This window comes from Petaurus breviceps, unplaced genomic scaffold, assembly GCF_028583685.1.
Source record: "Petaurus breviceps papuanus isolate PSGF00001 unplaced genomic scaffold, PetGlider_PUasm1.0 99, whole genome shotgun sequence".
NCBI lineage: Eukaryota > Metazoa > Chordata > Mammalia > Diprotodontia > Petauridae > Petaurus > Petaurus breviceps.
In genome coordinates, this window is record NW_027187465.1 from 6,896,339 (window position 1) to 6,915,206 (window position 18,868).

Consider the following 18,868-nt stretch of genomic DNA (forward strand, 5'->3'; position numbering starts at 1 on the left):
GTGACCCAAGGAAAGTAACACAAAGAGTTTGTGTAGACCTGGGCTTCATACACAAATCTTTCCACTACCTCACACTATTTTTCACTGGTCTTTGGGAGTCATCTGGGATGATTACTTCATTTATCAAAAAACCACAGAAATGCAAATAAGTGACAGAAAAGAGGATGTGATTATTTTGCACCAAATGTCCTGGAAATCCCACAACTGGACCATGAAGATAAATGACTACACTTCAGATGTGATGAAAAATGAGAGATTTATTGCACTCAGGGGTTCAGTACCATGGAGAGCGCCAGGGAATGAGCTCTACTCTAATTTTCAGGGATGGGAACCAAGGCTGGAAAAGCTTTGCTGCAGACAGTCAGTTCATCTGGATTGAGATTAAAGATTCAAGTTGTATGACAATTTAAAAAGCAAACAGGAAGCCGTAGTGTACGTTCAGGAAAAAAAAGCTGCATGAAAATAGACATTTCTGTTACTCTACAAATTGGTTCTAGTTCATGTGAAGGAGAAAACTCCTAACTTCAGGAACAAAATAGGAAGTAGTTTATATAATCAGGCTGCTGTGAAACCCCTATACTACATACAAACCACTTATAAAAACTCACAAACTGAGTCATAAGAAAAATGGTGGCACAGGACACATTCTCCCTTCCCAAATGGAGAGATTTTTGAGCCATGATAATTTGCATTGGCTATGATTTCTTCACTATCATTACCCTGGTCCTTTTTTATGACCCCCCAGGCAAGAGATGTGACTTACAGATAATGGTGATTTCATTCTTTAGCAGGTTATTTTCTGAAACTTGGAATGGGATGGAGTCCATAAAATTGCCAATTTTTCCCTAGCTTTTCACAACATTCACATCCTTTATCTAAGTTGGGGGGAACACCTAAGGGTCCAAGTTCAGTTCTTCACCCTTGTTTCTATTGGCTTCATTTTGCATCCTGAAGATTTCTTCTCCAGATGATCTTACTGGGTGGATGTTGCAAAGAGGCACATTTAGGCTCAATAGAAGGAAAATTTCATGTTGTCAAGAGAAAGGGAGGTAGGTTTCCTGGAATGTTGGGTGGAGCCCCTGTGGCAAATCCATGGGAGGACATGGACAAGTGTCACCTAGGATGAGAAGGCATGGATGATTGTAATCTATACCACTGGAGTGAATATCCACATTCATAAAATCATGGATTCCTTGGAGCATTTGACTAAGGAAATACTTCCCATCAAGTGCAGCTCTCCAAAAATGGAATGAGCTGCCTTACGAGGTAGTAGGTCCCCCTTCATTGGAGGTCTTCAAGGAGAGGTTGGATGACTGTCAGGTATGTTATGTATGTGTTTTTTTGGGGGGGGTATTTTGAAGGTATGGGTTGAACTAATTGCCTTCTGACGTTGATTCCAACTTTGACATTTTGTGATTCTGTGACCTCTTCCTTATCAGATGTTGAGGTTTTAAGCTGTGACAGTGTGACCATGCAGAATTCAGTCAGTCAACAAGACTGGAAGCCAGGACCTCATTATCTCAGGGAGTGAATTGCTTTCTTTAAAAAGTGATATTGATTGTTGTTTGGCATGGAGAAATTATCAACTGCAGCCTGAGCATTGCTCAGGGGGCATGTATGAGAGCTAGATTAGTGAAGTTAAAAGCTCTTATACTATTACCATTATCTAAGAGTACTCTTGAATCAAAGAGATCATAGTGCCATTTGAGTATCATTGTTGTTATTTACCTTTGAAACTGCTTGGTTGATCTTGGTGGTGGTAGTACAGTTGCCTAAATAGGTAATGTTACTGATCTCACTGAATTGGGAAGTTTTGGTTAAAGTAGACTCATTTCGTACTGAGTCAGCCCAGAAGATGGTGGTTTCCTTCTCATTGGAAGTCTTCATAGAGGGGTTGGGGGGAACCCGGTTTGATATACTGATATTTGATGATAAATTTGTCCATCTCTTGTCTCAATTCTTACTTATCCCTTAGTCATTGAATGGGCATTGCCTCAGACAAACTGAGGCTTGGGAAAGACTTTAACTTAGAAAGGCCAGGGTTATCCACTGCATCCAAGGTCAGGGATCCTGAAATTTTTTTTGCCACTGACTTCAATGACTCTGGAAAAGAGATTGAGGCACAGCCTTGCCTCACTTAAATCCACAAGTCAAGACATCAGCTTCATGATGTCATTTGTCATCTTAGAGAATGAAGGCTCAACAACAGCAGCATTGTAGAAGACACTCTTATTCAGGTAAAGATTGGATGAAGTGGCCTCTGAAGTCCCTGCCAACTCTTACATTCTGTGATTCCATGATACTTCTTATGTTCTGTGTCATCTTTGGGTATTGTCCAAGTGATAAAATTGCATGTTGACAGCATAGTGTGGGACACATAGTTGGTAAACAAGAATATTTGATTGATTGACCTCTGGAAATAACTCAGACAGGCCAAAAACATGCAAACACTCAATGTGGTTTTCCAGGGGAACAGAAGATCTGTCCCCTACCCACCTCACAAGCCTGGGTCTCAGAACAAACCTGCCTGTTCAGTTGCTCCTCTGCATTTTCTAGGGCATGATGAAGAGGTGACTCTGGATATAGCAATTCTCCCAGATCCATCTTGTCCAGATTTGCACCTCAGATGACCCTAAAATCACATTAAGTCTTGCAGCCCAGTCCTGGTACACCTCATGTCCTTAGAGGCCAATTGACATAAACATCAGATCCATTGAATCACAGACCAGAGAGCCTTGGGATTTGCCAGTTGGCCATGATCCACCCTGTCACACGATAAAGGTGACCTGTACAACTTACTGTACTTCATTTACATTACTAGAGTTGACATTTACAAATATGAGAATGGCAATAGTTTGGGGATCACAGACTTATAGCTAGAAGGGACCCCAGAAACCAACTAGTCCAATACCCTTATTCTGCAGATAGCGGTTTGATGCCGAGATGTTAAATGATTTTCCCAAGGCCCCACGGGTAGTAAATAGCATAGCTATAACCTCTGACTCCAGATCTAATGCTCTTTCTGCCACTGCCTCAAAAAATAAAAACAAAAACAAAAAACCAAAAGGAAGCTAGAGTATTGGCATTTTATTCAGGACTTTTCTGAAGAGATTGTGTGGGAAATGACTGATGGAGGACTGACACTCATAGGATCTGAGTCCTGTACCCTCAATTTACAGATGTGGAAATAATGGCCCAGTCTCATCATTTTAAAGTTCTAAGGTACCAATTCTAGAGGCCCAAATCTGGATTTAAAAATCTAGAGCACATTCATTTGGAGAAGAAAAGGAAGATGAAAATCCATGGGGCAAAACCTGGCTCAGTCATTCCTGAGAAGATATTGTCCACCATGAGAAACTGGAAGCCACTCATCTCTAGCCAATCTGTTCTTTTGTGTCCTATGGAGTGGTCTCTGCTCTCTGCAACCTTCAGCCATAGCAATCCACAGGATATCCTGATTGCTCTGCAATATGGGCTTTTCAGGTTGGTAGGTGTCCAAAGCTGTTGATGTTACACTTCAGAGAATCATCTGGGCTTTCTTTGCCTTCAGGCTGCTACAAAAGGACCAATATTTGCAGCAAGTGTAGAATATACATCTAGGTACATTTATATGATTTCATCAGTGTAGGGAATTCCCAATGAGGAACTCTTAGCCAAAGTGGAGAGGTGTCTGCTCTGCAACGTATAGCCTTAAAGATTTGTCCAGGAATAGATAGATACATATGTAAACAAATGTCAGAGATTTAGAGATATAATGGACCTTGGAGATCACTGGGTCCAACCTCTCATCATTTTACAGATGAGAAAACTGAAGCCCAGAGATAGGAAGTGACTTGTCCAGTGTCATATGGCATCCAGACCCAAGTCCTCTAGTCCCCAATCCAGGGCTCCTTCCAAGGCACTGTACTGTTATCCATCTAACTTCTATCAGAATACTTATGTTGTGTGGCAACACAGCACAGTGGATGAAGAGATGATGTTGGAGTTGGGAAGATGAAGGTTTGGATTCTACTGATGGCTGTGTGATCCTGGGCAAGTCACTGTCCCTCTGTCCCAAGCCTCTTCCTCTGTCCCAAGCAATACTCTAAGGCTATAAGATGCAAAGTGGCAGATGATCCTTATTGGGGGCTCCCAATGCCAGTGAAAACATCGGTGTAGTTGGGGGGAAAAAGCATGCTAAAAGTTGATTCAATATTACCATGAATTCAAAGTGGGGAATTCCAAGCAGACAAATTTCTAAGCAATGGAGATCTGGTGATAGATAAGCTTGGATCAACATTTTTCTGAAGCTCCAATCCTTGTAAACGTAGTTTCAACTGTTTAAACACATTCTTGGTAGAAAGGTCCACTCAGTTCTCAAATTCCTCCAAGGAGGTATCTTGTTCAAAAATACTTAATCCCAATGATTTTAGTATCATCCTTATAAAAACAGATACATATGAACTGAAATGACATGCCTGGTGCATTTTTGGCACTGTTTTTTTGTTTGTTTTGTCTTTACAAATTACAAAGACAGTCAGATACATGAAAAATAAAAAAGCTATCTCTTCAAAATATTTTACATTGCAGGGATCCACATTACCTTTCTCTACACTAGAACAGATTTTTAAAACATCATCATGGTTATAGATACTGCACTAGGAAGACTGGGAAAAAAAGACATTGGCATCCAAAAAATACCACCAGATTTTCCATACATTAGAACATTGCTAGGGATGCCCAGGTCCATCCCAACCTGGATTCATTTAGGGGAACAAGGTTAGAGTTAAGACTTTATAGGAGGAAAATGTTTAGTTTTTCCACATAAAAACCTACATTTCAGAATCATGGAATACTAATAGAGTGCCATCATTTCAGCTGGCATAGGGTTAGATGAAGCATCAAATATAAATAAAAGACTGAATTTTGCCTTAAAAACCATTGAATTTCCTTTATAGTTGACCTTTTCCAAACACTCCACCAACTATTCATCTTCAGGAAGCATTTTGGCTATATTTAAGGGGGTGGGACATGCCATCAAAAACATGGATCTCACTTTTGACCTTGGTAGGAAATCTTGGGTTTCTCTCAGATAGTTATAGGGGATGAAGTTGATTGACATGGGTATTCCCATGAATGACTTTCCACCATGAAGGGGCAGGCCTGAGCCTTGAACCATTCAGAAACAAGTCTAGATTTCCAGAGAGGAAGTGATAAAGCTGCTGTCCCATTCATCCCAAGATATTTCAACTTGTCAACTGAGATTCCCAAGGGGTACCACATATGGAAAGAGGTGCTTTTAACCCTGAGAGTCAGCTGGTAGTAAACAATCTTGATGCTTCTGCAGGGGAGAATTATTTCTGTTTGGCCCCAGAGAGCAGAACTAGGAACAATGGTGGGGAAAGTTGGAAAGATGTAAATTTAAGCTGGAGCGAGAAAATTTTCCTAATAACGAGTTATCCAAAATGGAGACCAACTATTTTGAGAGGCAATGGGCTCCTTCTCATGGAAAGTTTTCAAGAAACGACTGGAGATATTATAGAGGCCATTCTTGGACAGGTATAGATTGGGCTAAATGATCACTGAGATCCCTTTCTACTCTGGAATTCTTGAATTCTGAGGTGGGGGATGACTAAAGCTCCTAGATCTACCTGAATCCTATGCCCTGACCTGGGGCCACATGCCAGGGGACATCATGTGGGAGTTGTAAGCACAGGTCCTACTGATTTAGTTATGTACTAGGTTAGGGGTGGGAGAAAAACCAATGGGCTTAGCATAGAGCATCTCCATCCCTCTATTCCATTCCCACCCTCCACTATAACTCCAGTGTTATTTGAATGACAACCCCAGAGGAGAAGAAGTTCCACACTGGCCTGGTTTCTACCACAAATAGTCATCTTTTGTGTTTGGGTTAGGGGAATAGTGAAAAGTCCCTGGTATTATGTGGCCAAAGGGGATTTGTGACTGCCCTGATTGCCAGAAGAAGACTACCAAATCTCTGTGTTCGTCCGTTCTCTCAATTGTTGTTCAGAGCACTGAATGCTACCAGCTTGATTGAAGTTCTAGAGAGATGCATTTTTTTCCTTCACCCAGGTCTCCCCCCAACACTAAGTCATGATTCTTTTTTTTTTAAGCAATCGGGGTTAAGTAACTTGCTCAAGGTTACACGGCCAGTTATTTCTGGGTGTTGTGCTGAGTGTCTGAGCCTGGGATTCGATCTCCAGGTCATCCCGACACTGGAGCTGGTGCTCTTACTCATTGTGCTACCTGGCCACCCCACTAAGTCATGATTCTTTCTGCATTCTTCCCATTACCCTGAGATACAAGAGGGGAAAGGAGGACTCTTCTATGACAGCTTTCAACATCAGAAGCATTGAGAAGAAGAAAGGGGAAAATATAAAGAGATGGTAGTTGGATTCATTGTCACTTTGACTGCTGGGGTCCCCAAACTATAGTAGATCAATATCTACCCAGAGATTTCTATGTCTTGCCTGGGAGACATTCAGCAGGTTGCTTAAACCACATTACATTCTCAGTCTTACTGAATCTTATCCAGTCCCTGGTGGTTGATCAAGGCTTCACCCCCTGCCTCTTACACTATAATGGCCACAAAGGAAAGAAGTATAGCTTGGCTTTAGTTCTGCCCTTTTTAGCCATCTCTATAATTCCCTGCCCCACCCCAATTCAGGCCTTCAGAGAAATGAGGACTGCAGCTTTAGGCCTCTGAATGTACTCTGCAAAAACCCAGTTGGGGAAGCGCCTTCTGACCAGTGCCTTCCCCTCCACGTTACTTCCTGTCTGTTTCAGATGTATCTTGCACCTACTTCTAGATCTCCCCTGATAGACTGGAAGACTCTTGAGGGCAGAAGCATTTTCATCTCTGTATCTCTAGCACTTCTCATGGTGTTTGGCACATAGGAGCTGCTTTCTAAACACTTGCTAATGGATTGATCCAGCCTCTCCTCCCTCAAGTTCCTTGAGGGCAGACATCATTTCATTCTTTGTAGTTGTTTTCCCAGGACATAGTGAGTGTTTTATAAAAACATTTGATGATTGATTGAATCTCCTATCTGAGAAGGGGAATAAAAGTGAGGAATATATGGCAGGGGTGGGATTGGGGAGAGGGACAAGACATAATTCAGCTAACCTTTCAGCTTAAGATACTTTCCCCTAATTGAAATCCATAGAATAATGCTGTTTTCAACATATGAGAAAAAAAAGTTAATCATCTCAGAGGGCTCCTGGGCAAGCAGAGTTGGAAAGATCTTGATACCTAAATGCATGCTAATTTCTGACAGCTACAACAAATGTTACCCCTCTCTTTGTCATTACTGAGTGGGCATCAGGCAAAGAAGCCACACAGGCAGCTTGTGAGCCTGGGGTCAGGTTTTCCTCTTTCCCCTCTTCCTGCTGAGACCCAGAGAAGTTGCTGGCTCTCTCTTGTGCCAATTTCCTGAGTCAAGGATGAATCTGGAGAGAGAAGATATCTCTGACTTCAGAGACCTTGAAAGTAAGCATCTACCCCGACAAACAGTCAATGATGTGAGCAGGTAAAGGAGAAAAGGTTGGACAGTGAGGATGATAGCTTTGACTGCTTGGATATCTCCTAAGGGAGGGAGGGAAGTGACAAGGAATGAGTAGGGACTGGTAAGATTTGGTACCCCTCTACAAAGCATCACTAAAGCCTTAAGGATGAGCACAAGGACACAGCATCACATTTGAGATCAAACTGGCCAAAGTCCCCGGGTCATCTCCAAGGGCCAAACCACGGCCCTGTGGAGCCTGAGCCATCTGGCCTGTAATATCTCTAGCTGGCTAGAGACACCCGCCCTCCCCCCAAACCTTCAAAGCTTCACTCCTGGTGCCCCTAAGTCTGGATATCACAGCAACCTTGCCAATGCACCATTTTCCTTTGTGCCATCATCCAGAGAGGCTTCACCAGCAGATCATGGCCCATCTTCCTCCCTTTAACCTGAACGACCAAACACACACACACACCTGCCCTTGGGACTGAAACCGTGCCAAGTGCCTGGCCTGGACAGCCACCCCAACAGCCGCGCACACCGATTTCCATTTAAATATAATAAATACAGTGAAGAAAACAGGAAATCTTCAATAAGGAGTCTAAAGGAAAGACAATGGAAGAGCCAGGGTTTCAATCGAATGCCACATGGTCTCTGGATGAGTTACTGAGGAAGTCCTATTGTCATTCAAATCTTGAAGATCACATCTCGAGCAGAACTGTCTTTATATTGAAACTTCATATTCCCTTGTTTCCTGGGACAGAGAGAAGAAAACAAATATGTATATAATTAAAATTTTGCATGGTGCCTGGATAAATGAATACTGGATCGGGGGCCTCAGTTTTCAGAGAGGATGCATGTTTTGGATCAAATTCCTTTGGTTCTCTGAACTAACTTCCTCAATGATAATGTGGATATCATAGCCTATGCTGTGTTTTTTAGAGTTAAGAAGCTACAAGATGAAAGGAGAGAACATAGGCAAAACTTTTTACATATTGCAAAGCATTAAATAAAGGTAACCTGGTAGTAGTGTCAGTCACAGAATTTGAATTGGAGGGAGCTTAGAATCCATCTAGAGCAATCCAGAATTGAATGAGAATCCTTTCTCCAGTGTTCCACTTCTGGCTGTTGCTATTTGTGGTGTTGTTCAGTCATTTTCAACCATTTCCAACTCTTCATGACCCCATTTGTGTGTGTGTGTGTGTGTGTGTGTGTGTGTCAAAGATACTGGAGTGGTTTTACCATTTCCTTTTCCAGATCATTTTGCAGAAACTGAGGCAAGCAGCATTCAGTGACTTGCCCAAGGTCTCACAGATAGTAAGTGTCTGAGGCCTGATTTGAACTCAAGAATATGAATCTTGCATGCTTCAGATCCAGCACTCTGTGCACGATGGCGCTGCCTAGTGTCTTGCAAGAACTCTGGAATTGACTGTGTGACATGGGAGACCCTGGCATTGGACCACTCAGCATGGTGTGCCCTCATCAGAGAAGGTGCCAGGCTCTATGAGCAAAGCAGAATTGAAACAGTTCAAGGGAAATGCAGGATATGCAAATTTAGAGAATCCACCCCAAATTTTCACATGGACTATTTGTGCCCGACCTGGAGTAGAGCATTCTGAGCTCATATTGGTCTGATCAGCCACAGTCAGACACATTGAAACTTGACTTTAGCACACTGATGCCATTTTGGTCCTCTTCCAGAATGAAGAACAACCAAGCAAGCTATGTAACCATGGGCAGACCGCTGAACCTCTATGGACCTCAGAATCCTCATCTTTAATCTCACTGGACCTCAGTTTCCCCTGAATTCCCTTCTAGTTCTCCATCCATGATTGTGGGGTCTAGGTTCAGATCATGCCTCCCTCACTTACCCATCTCTAGGTCTCTAAGCCTCTGATCCTCTATATGAGTGGCCATCCAAAATTCTCACTCAATGGATGAGTTGCTGCCACGTCCAGAGGCAGCCCATTCCACTTCAGGATAGCTCTAATTGTTTGTTAGGAAGCTTTTATTGACACCAAACCTCCATTTCTTCTTGGTCTCTTCCCCTCATTATTCCTAGTTCTGTCCTCTGCTCCCAGGCAGAATCGGTTGCACCCACCTTTCATGTGTCAGCTCTTCAAACCCCTAAAGGTACACACCCCTCCAGCTTCCTTCCCCTCTTCCAGTTTTCCTTTCTAGACTCAATATGCCTGGTTTTATAATCAAACCTTATATAAAATGGGTTCAAAATACTTCACTGTATTTATTGATGTCTTTTGGCCATCCTATAACATATTTTCTTAGTCCTTGAAATATAACATCATAGGATTTAGACCTGGGTGGGGGGAACTTAGAGATCACTTCATCTGTCATCATCATGTTAAGAATAATGACCTTGGACCTGCCAATCATTTCCCCTCTTGGGGTCTCCAAGATTGGCTCTCTCCTCACTACTTCTCATTGGATGTAAAGCTCTCTGTAACTGTATGTAAAGCACACTAGAAACACCATTGGTTTCTGTTATTTTTTTAGTCTGTTCCCTGAGAGGCTCCTATCCCCCTTCACCTTCTAGACTCAAATTGACCACTCTCACATAGCCTATTTAAATCTCCTCTCCTAGGGAGCCTGCAGGGTCAGCCCTTCCTACCAGGTGGTCATTCTGTATTGATGAAAAGGGACCAAGTGCTTATCTCCTCCCTAGCCCTTCCAGCATCTTTTTCAATGGAAATACAAAAGAGCAAAATGGCTGTCTCATCAGCTGCATTTGGTGGGGGATGCAGAGAGTCCTGGTGGCTGCTTCCCTTTGACAGCTACCCAGGGAGTTATAGGGAATTAAGCCTTCAGTTTCAATATCCCATCATTCTGGAACCAAGAAAACGAAGGCACCAGAATGAGAATACAGATCAACTCACCCCCGTTTCGTAAATTGGGTTGTCAAACTCCGTCTCCACTGTGATCTGGCTGTATGGGTGAGAGTACATTAGAGGCAGACGCAAGTTGGAGTAATACCGACACCTGGAGGAGAATATGAAAGGGATAGAAAGAGTTACTTTCCCGAGGAAACATGTTAAAGCATGAAGGAGTGCAGGATTGCTACCATGCCCTTGGAATCCCTCATTTCCTTCAGGGCTTAGCTTGAAAGCATCAGCTTCTACACTGTGCCTTTCTTGATCCCCATGGCTTTGAGTTTCTTCTCCCCAAATTATCCTGGATCTATCTTCTGTGGACTTTTTTCTATCTCTCTGTGTATATATTGTCTGCCCCAGCTAGATTGCAAGTTTTTTCAGGACAAAGAGTTTTTGTTTCTATATTACCAGAACTTAGTGTAAACTCCTACATGGTAGGAGCTTAAGAAAGCTATTGAAGATGAGACTAATATGCAACAGATGACTGAAGTAAGGCCAAGTTATTGGCAAACAGATCGTCCCTCACCCTTATGATTGCTGGTGCTTTATATTTCCTCCAGTCTCACTCTGAGACTCTCTTGTCTCAGTGTTAAGACTGAAAATGAAGCAGAAAGATCACTCAGTGGATAGAGTCCTGAGTCTGCAGTCAGAAAGACTGGAGTTCAAATCCAGCCTCAGGCACTTGTTAGCTGTGAGACTCTGGGCAACTCACTCAACCTCTGGCTGCCTCAGTTTCCTCATCTATAAAATGGAGATAATACCACTCAGGGTTATTGTGAGGATATAGTGAGATGATATTTATAAACTACTTTGCAAATTCTAAGGCACTATATAAGTGCTATCTATCATTACTGTTACAATTAAGCTATAAAAATAAATCATTGCATGTTGATTGATTGATGTTGCTCCCCCTAATAGAATGTAAACTCCTTGAAGGCAGGGACTACTTCATTTTTTTTTTTTTGCCTTTTGGAGGGCAATTTGGGGTTAAGTAACTTGCCCAAGGTTACACGACTAGTATTTTTGTGTGGGTGGTAAGTGTCTCAGGCTGGAACCGAACTCGGGTCCTCCAGACTCCAGGGCCAGCGCTTTACTCACTGTGCCACCTAGCCGCCCCGACTAGTTCACTTTTGCATTTTTGTCCCTAGCACTTAGCACTGTGCCTAACACATAGAAAGAAATTATTAAATGCTTGCTGATTGACTGAATAATTCACAAATTATGACAAGCATCCACTGACACCTCCATATCTTTTCTAGTGTCTCTTCCCTTAGCTAACATGAAATCCAATCGTCATTATTTTACTGACCGACAATAGTAACAAGAAGCAGAACCCAGAGACATTAGGAATGAATATACCCACCCCTGCCTCATTCTACCTAGGCCTGTGTGGCTTAATTGGAATCTGGAAGATAATTGGAGGCATTTGGCTAAAGGATTCATGCAATGGATTCAAGGCTGACTCTTACCTGGTGATGTAGATGTAGGCCCCACCCAGCAGCAGAGAAATGATGAGCACTGGGATGAAGATGGCCAATGCCATGTTTCCCCCTTCCAGAGAGGTCTCTGCTGCCGCTTCTGCTACTAAAGAGGCAACATTTGTTAGGAGCTGATTTCTTAGAGGCTTCATAGGGAGACACTGGGGAGTTGTGGAAAGTCTTACCATGTCACTCCTCCTGCTCGATATATTTCAATGGCTCCCTATTAACCTCTCAGATAAAATACAGTGTCTTCTATTTGGTGTTTCAAGTCTTTCATAATTTGCTCTAACCTGCTCATATAACTTTATTATATGTGATATCCCTTCATGAACTCTTTGGGCCAGGCAAAGTGGTTTTATTGTTTTTCTACATACTTCCTATCTTCCATCATTGTGCCTTTTCCAAGGATGTTTGCAATGCCTGGAATGTACCTTCTCCTTATTTCTGCTTCCTGGAATCTCTAGTTTCCTTCAAAGCTCACTTGTCACTTGCTATGTGAGACCTTGCTTTCCCTTCCCTTTCCTTCTTTCCCTTCCCTTCCCATCCCTTCCATTGCCTTGCCTTACCTTCCTATCCCATCCCATTCCTTGCCTTGCCTTCTCTTCCATTCCCTTCTCTTCTCTTCTCTTCCCTTCCCTTCCCCCCTCCTACATGGTTAGATATTATTTGATCCTGACTTTGGGAGGCCAAGGACTACTTTATTTTTGTCTTTGTCACACTTAATGTCCAGAGCAGAACTTGAAATATAGAGGGCATTTCAAATGATTGCTACCCAATTGATTTAGAGTCAGAAGATCTGTATTTGAATCCTGACTCTGTCACTTATACCTTATATGATCCTAGAAAAATCATTTGACCTCTACAGGCTTCCGTTTCCTCTTATACAAAATGAAGGGGTTCACAGAATAACAGAGAATTGGAAGAGAGTCCAGTGGCCATCTAGTGCAACATATACCAAAGGAATCCCCACTACAAGACCATTTGGCTTATACTTGAAGACTTACAAGGAGAGGAACCCATTACCCTTGAGGCAGGCCATCTTGCTTTTGGACAGTACTAATTGTTAGGAAGATTTTCCTGACTGTATGCCCACATTTGCCCCTTCACAACTTTAACAAACTTCCAGGGGCTCTTGGTTCTGCCTTCTGGGGTTGGATGAATGAAATACAATCCCTCTTCTACATGAGAGCTATTCATGCTCCTCACCTTCCCCACTCTGAGTCTTCTCTTCCTCTGCTCCTGCAATCCCTTCCATTGATCCTTATATGACATGTGCTCAATCATCTCACCACCCTGATTACCTTCCTCTGAACAGCCTTTAACCTATGTGCCCCTCTCACATCGTGGCTTACACGGCTGCTAAAGTCCCTTCCGATGCTAATTCTATGCTCATATGACATTCATAAAAGAATTTTCCATCCTTATAGGAACTTATGTTTGACTCCTTGATATTCCTGCCTGCAAATATGCCAAAAATAAGGAACTGGCAAGAATTAGCATGGAGAAAAGAAGACGTAAGTGGGTCACAGTGACTGTTCAAAGCGTCATTTCTTGGAAGAGGGAGGAAACTTGGACCCAGCAGGTCCTATCAGGAGCATTGACTGTGTTCTTAGAGAGACAGCCAATCTTGATTTCATAGGGAAACATCAACAACAATAAGAAAATTCCCAACACTTAGAACCACCCAACGTTGAATGAAATGCCTCAAGAAATATTCTGTCTTGAACAAACACCTCCCTGGAGATGTTTATTTCAAGGGCTTGGTGTGACCTCTTGCTAGGGGCTTTTTGAGGGAGCTTTCATTCTTGTAAGGCTGGGCCAGGTGGCTTCTGAGGTCCCTTCTAACTCTAAAATTTAGTCATTGATTCTTCTGCCAACCCTAGACCCAGTATTTCTTCTGAAGTAGAAAGACCTATATGTCTTAAGTGCCAGATGATCCTCTCAAGGAGGAAGATGAGGCAGGGCCCAGAATGTGTGTAAAAAAAACGTAACCATATACAAAACCAACTCGACAGCAGAAAAAGCCCAGGATGAGGCAGTGAGAACTGGGAGTTCTGGTCTTGGTTTTGCCATTAGCTTTCAGTGAGACCTTGGGCAAATCATTTTTTATCAAGTGACCTCAGTTTCCTACCATTGGGTGGGACCCAGTGGTTTTTCAGGTGCCACAGACCTCCAAGATTCTGTTCCAGCTCTGAAATCAGAGAAGGTCAAACTTTAATAGTGCTAGAGCTGGAAAGAATGTTGGAGGCCATCTAGTCCAACCTCTTCATTTCTACAGATGAGGAAACTGAGGTACAGAAAAATGGGATGATTTGCCCAAGGTAACAGACTTAGTAAGTCATAGGGATGGTATTTGGAGGTAACTAGGTGGTGCAGTGAATTGAGCACCAGATCTGGAGTCAGGAAGATCTGAGTTCAAATCCAGCCTCAGACACTAGCTGTGTGATCCTGGCAAATCACTTAAGCCTGATTTGCCTCAGTTCCTTATCTGTAAAATGGGAACACTGGAAAAAGAAATGGTAAACCACTCCAGCATCTTTGGCTAGAAAACCATATGGATGAGACCATGGGGTCATGAAGAGTCAGACATGACCAAATGACTCAAAAACTAAAACAAGGGATGGTATTTAGACATTTGAACCACAGTTTCCTGACTCGAAATAAAACATCTTTTCCATTGTACTAGGCTGACCCTTTGAGGCAAATGGAAGGGAAGGGAGGAAGGAATGGAGGATGGGGGTCAGTGTCATAACTGAGAGTTCTGGGGTCAGAGAATGTTACCACCGAACCAGTCTAGGTAGCAGAGAGTATCACCTTAATTGAGGGGAGAATACTCTTCCATGGTAAGGATAGAGAGAGATATTCTGGGACTCTAGCACAAAGATAGCACATTGGGAGAGAGGGGAAGGGAGTATAAAGAAGTGGCAAAGGGTCTCACTCCAGTTAGCTTGTTTATTCTTGATTAATAGCTGCTAACATGCCGTTTTATACTGCAAAAGGCTAGCAGGTATTGTTTATGTGCTCTGTCCCTTGCCTTGGGACAAATCTCTGATTGCCTCATCTTAGTTATGGCTCTAGGCAGGGTGATTTGTGGGTCGAATGTGTGTTTTTGGTCTTTGGAGACTCTGAAGGTCACCTTTTGGAGCCACTTCCCAGAGCTGGCAAAACCAGACCTTGTGACTCCAAGGACCCCAGTATAGCATTACTTCTGTGGAGCTAACAATAGGAACTGGGCAGGGGGATCATTTGTAAAGAACCTTTTGGAAAGAACCCTTCTATCAAGTGTTCATGACAAATGCCTAATGTGCCTTTGTGATTTTCAGTGTTACCAAGCAGGCTTAGCACGTCAGAAGTTCTCATAGTTCACTGCTTGCCCTCCACTCCCCTCAATAAAGGCACAAAAGGGAGAGATTTAGCAGGAAGACACTAATGGACCCAAGCTAGAGTGGGAAGGGACCTTTGAGGTTATCTAATTCAACCCTTTGGAGACAAGGAAACTGAGCCTTAGGCAAGGCAAGGTCTTGACCGAGAGCACACAACAAGTACATAGATTGGAAGAAGTTTATGTCCCTCTTAAATTCAATATACCCAATTTAGTACCCATGGCCTTCCCAAGGGAGCAACAACCTCCACCTTCCCAAATGGAGTAAGCCACTGCTGCTGCCTTCCCTTCCTCCTCCACAGCTGGCCCTACCCCTGGCCCATATAAAAGTGCTATCAATTACATCACATGAAGTTGACTTAACCCAGTCCCCATTTCCAGGTGTGCTACTTATCATCACAAAGCTTAATGCAGTCCCTGAAGTGATGAGGCAAATTGCTTAATTGGTTGAAAAATCTTACAACTGGGTTATTTGAATAAACTGCTTCTCCAACATATGAAATGTCAGTTTCTTTTATATCTTCCTGTGCAGGGAATCGATGCCAAATCATTATCCTGGGATATTTAGGCATCTGAAGTGAATATCCAATTATTTTTCACAATGGCACTGCCCATGCAGCTGTTGGTGGAGAAAGAAATGGGCTTTGCAATACCATGATAAAGACATTCAGTGACCTGCCCCATCTCTCCCGTTGTTATGTTGTGTTGGTGGGATTTTCATTGTGCAACTCACCTTCTAAAGCATGCTCAAAGCTGTCTTGATTAACTGAAAGAGAAAGTGGAAAATATATTCATCCCAGCCAGCCCAGTGAAACATGAAAAGAAAATGACAGTCAAAAGCCTTCCTACCAGCCACCTTCACAGAGCCAACCATTTTGCAGTTGCCATTTGGGTTGGTATCTGATCCCAGTACAATGTGCCCCATGGCAGCAAAGATGGGAAATCTTTACCTTAAAGAAAATCATTTCCTTCTCCATCCTTCAATTAAAGGAAATTTCCCAAAGTCACCAAAACAATCTTCGTAAGACATAGGTCTGACCATGTCCCTCTCCTACTCAAAAATCTTCAGGGGCTACCTATTGCCTCCAGGATGAAGTATGAATTTCTCTGCCTGGGATTTAAGGCTTTTGAAACTTGGCCCAATCTTCCATGCCAGTCTTATTTCAGATTATTTTCCTTCCAGCCAAAATTGTACTGCTAGGCTTTCTCTGAACTCCATCTCCTATCTCCGATCATGATGCATCCCCGCAAGTCATAGCCTATACCTGAAGTGTATTCCTGAATTCCCTTCTCTCTGCTGGTGTTTCCTCCCTCAAAATTACCCTGCATGGACTTTGCAAGTATGTTGTGTGTCCTTGGCTACATACAAGTTGTCCTTTTCATTAGAATATAAGCTCCTTGAGGTGAGGGATTGTTTTTGCTTTTTGTCTTCATATTCTCAGCACTTTTCACAGTGGCTGGAATGTTGTGGGTGCTTAACAAATATGAACTGATTCATTTTCTTTCTTGAACACTTACTAAGGTGCTACCTCCTCCAGAAAGCTTGTTTGGAGACCTCTTAATAGTCAGTGTTCTCTACCTCCTCAAATTACTTTGTATTAAAGGATTAGTTTCTATGGCATAGCTCCTACTTCCACCCTCCCCCCCCCCCCCAAATAGAATGCATGCTCTTTGAGGGAAGGGCCTGATTTTAATTTTTGTGCCCAGTACAGAGTCTGGTACATACATAAATGCCAAATGAGAATTATTGGGGATTTTTGTCAACAGTGCCACCAGATGATCTATGACAAGTCTTAGGAAGTTGCTTGAAGCTGAGGGAGCTTATAGTCATCCAGTTAAAAAGTATCCAAGGTGGGTTTGAAAGATAGAAGGGAGGATAGGAGAGGAGAAGGGAGGAGAAAGGAGAGAAATGGTGGAGAGGAGAGGAGAAGAGAAGAGAAGAGAAGAGGGGAGGGGAGAAGGGAGGAGAGAAGAGGAGAGGAAAGGAGAGAAGAGGAGAGGAAAGGAGAGAAGGGAAGAGGAAAGGAGGAGGAAGAGGGGGTGGGAGGGAAGAGGGGAGGAGAGGAGACCAGTGCATTGTCCATGAGGACAAGCTTCTTGGGCACCTGGCCTATTCATTCTCTTTTGGATCTAGAAATGCCTAGGGGCACTGAGAGTTTAAATGATTTGCCCAGTGTGCATAACCAGGATGTTCCAAAAGGCAAATCTGAACTCAGGTTTTCCTGATTTTGAGGCTCTCTCTGTTTCTGTGTCTCTGTTTCTCTGCCTCTGTCTGTCTTTCTCCCCTCTTCTTTATACAATAATGTCTTTCATATGTACCATAAGTTATGTAAAACATACATGTTCTCTTAAGAACTATAGACTCACAGAATTTGTGAACTGGAAGGGACCCAAAAGCCATCTATTCCAACCAATAAATAAAGGAATCTTCACTCCAATGCACCCAACAAGGAGGCTAAACAAATAGAGAGTGAACAATATTTTATCTGACCCTGAAAACTTTTGTGGATATAGATAGATAGATGGTAGTAGAAGTTTTCTCACCCTGGAGTTCCCTCTATCAGTGAAATGAAAGATCCAGTCCCTAATTAATGTGTGTATATTAAATATTGCACAATACACATGTACATATAGACACATATATAACCATATACACATGTGTGTATATGTGTACATGCATGTATTACATATCTATATACACATATAATATAGTAGCACCCTGTATTGATAGTGCTATATATAATAGTGTGCTACATATGCTATTTACATACATGCATACACACATTTATTTGTCTATCCATTCATCCATCCATATGTCCATTCAACTATCTATGTCTATCTGTCTGTCTGTCTATCTGTCTGTCTATCTATCTATCTATCATCTATCTATCTATCTATCTATCTATCTATCTATCTATCTATCTATCTATCTATCTATCATCTATCTGTCTATCTATCTATCATCTATCTATCTGTCTATCTATCTATCATCTGTCTGTCTATCTATCTATCTATCTATCTATCTATCTATCTATCTATCTATCTATCTATCTATCTATCTATCTATCTATCTATCTTTGTAGTCATCTTTAGGGTTAGGAAGATATGGCTCCATGACCTGGACTTTGACAAATACTAGCTATGTGAGATTGGGAAAGTTATTTAAACTCTAAGTGTTCCCTGATAATGCTCTAAGACTGTAAATTACTGAGCATGTGCACATCTGCATTGGCAAAGGGGGTTTCTACCCCGATGGAAACCTTAGATCTTTCTCTCTCTCTCCACACACATGTGGATATGCATATGCATATGTGCATGCATATGATATAAATATTATATACATGCATTTATATGAGTATGAACTTGTATTTGAAAATACATTACTAAATAGTAAAGCTTAAATGATCAAGTAAAAGGGAGGCAATTAAGCATAGCTCTTACAAGGATGTTTATATTCAAATGGATTTGGTGACCTCATGGATATGGACTTTATTTTTTTCATTTATCTCCTTTCCTTTCTTCCCTTTTCCCTCCTCCCCTTTCTGCCCTCTTCTCCACCTCTTTCTTTCCCTTAATTCCTCTCCTCTCCATTCCTTATTCCTCTTCTCTCCTCTT

At 42.3% G+C, this 18,868-nt stretch overlaps 1 protein-coding gene across 1 annotated transcript in view; it reads right to left on the minus strand.

Annotated features, from left to right (window-relative positions):
* Positions 1 to 237: 237 nt before the first annotated feature.
* Positions 238 to 18,868, minus strand: part of SEZ6L (seizure related 6 homolog like) — a 248,393-nt gene continuing 229,762 nt past the window's right edge. The window contains exons 14-17 of the mRNA XM_069081915.1: positions 15,987 to 16,019; positions 11,860 to 11,974; positions 10,397 to 10,499; positions 238 to 8,256 (exon numbers count right to left, since the gene is read on the minus strand). Coding sequence (XP_068938016.1) covers positions 8,227 to 8,256; positions 10,397 to 10,499; positions 11,860 to 11,974; positions 15,987 to 16,019 — 281 coding nt within the window. The 3' untranslated portion in view covers positions 238 to 8,226. The remainder of the gene's footprint in view (positions 8,257 to 10,396; positions 10,500 to 11,859; positions 11,975 to 15,986; positions 16,020 to 18,868) is intronic.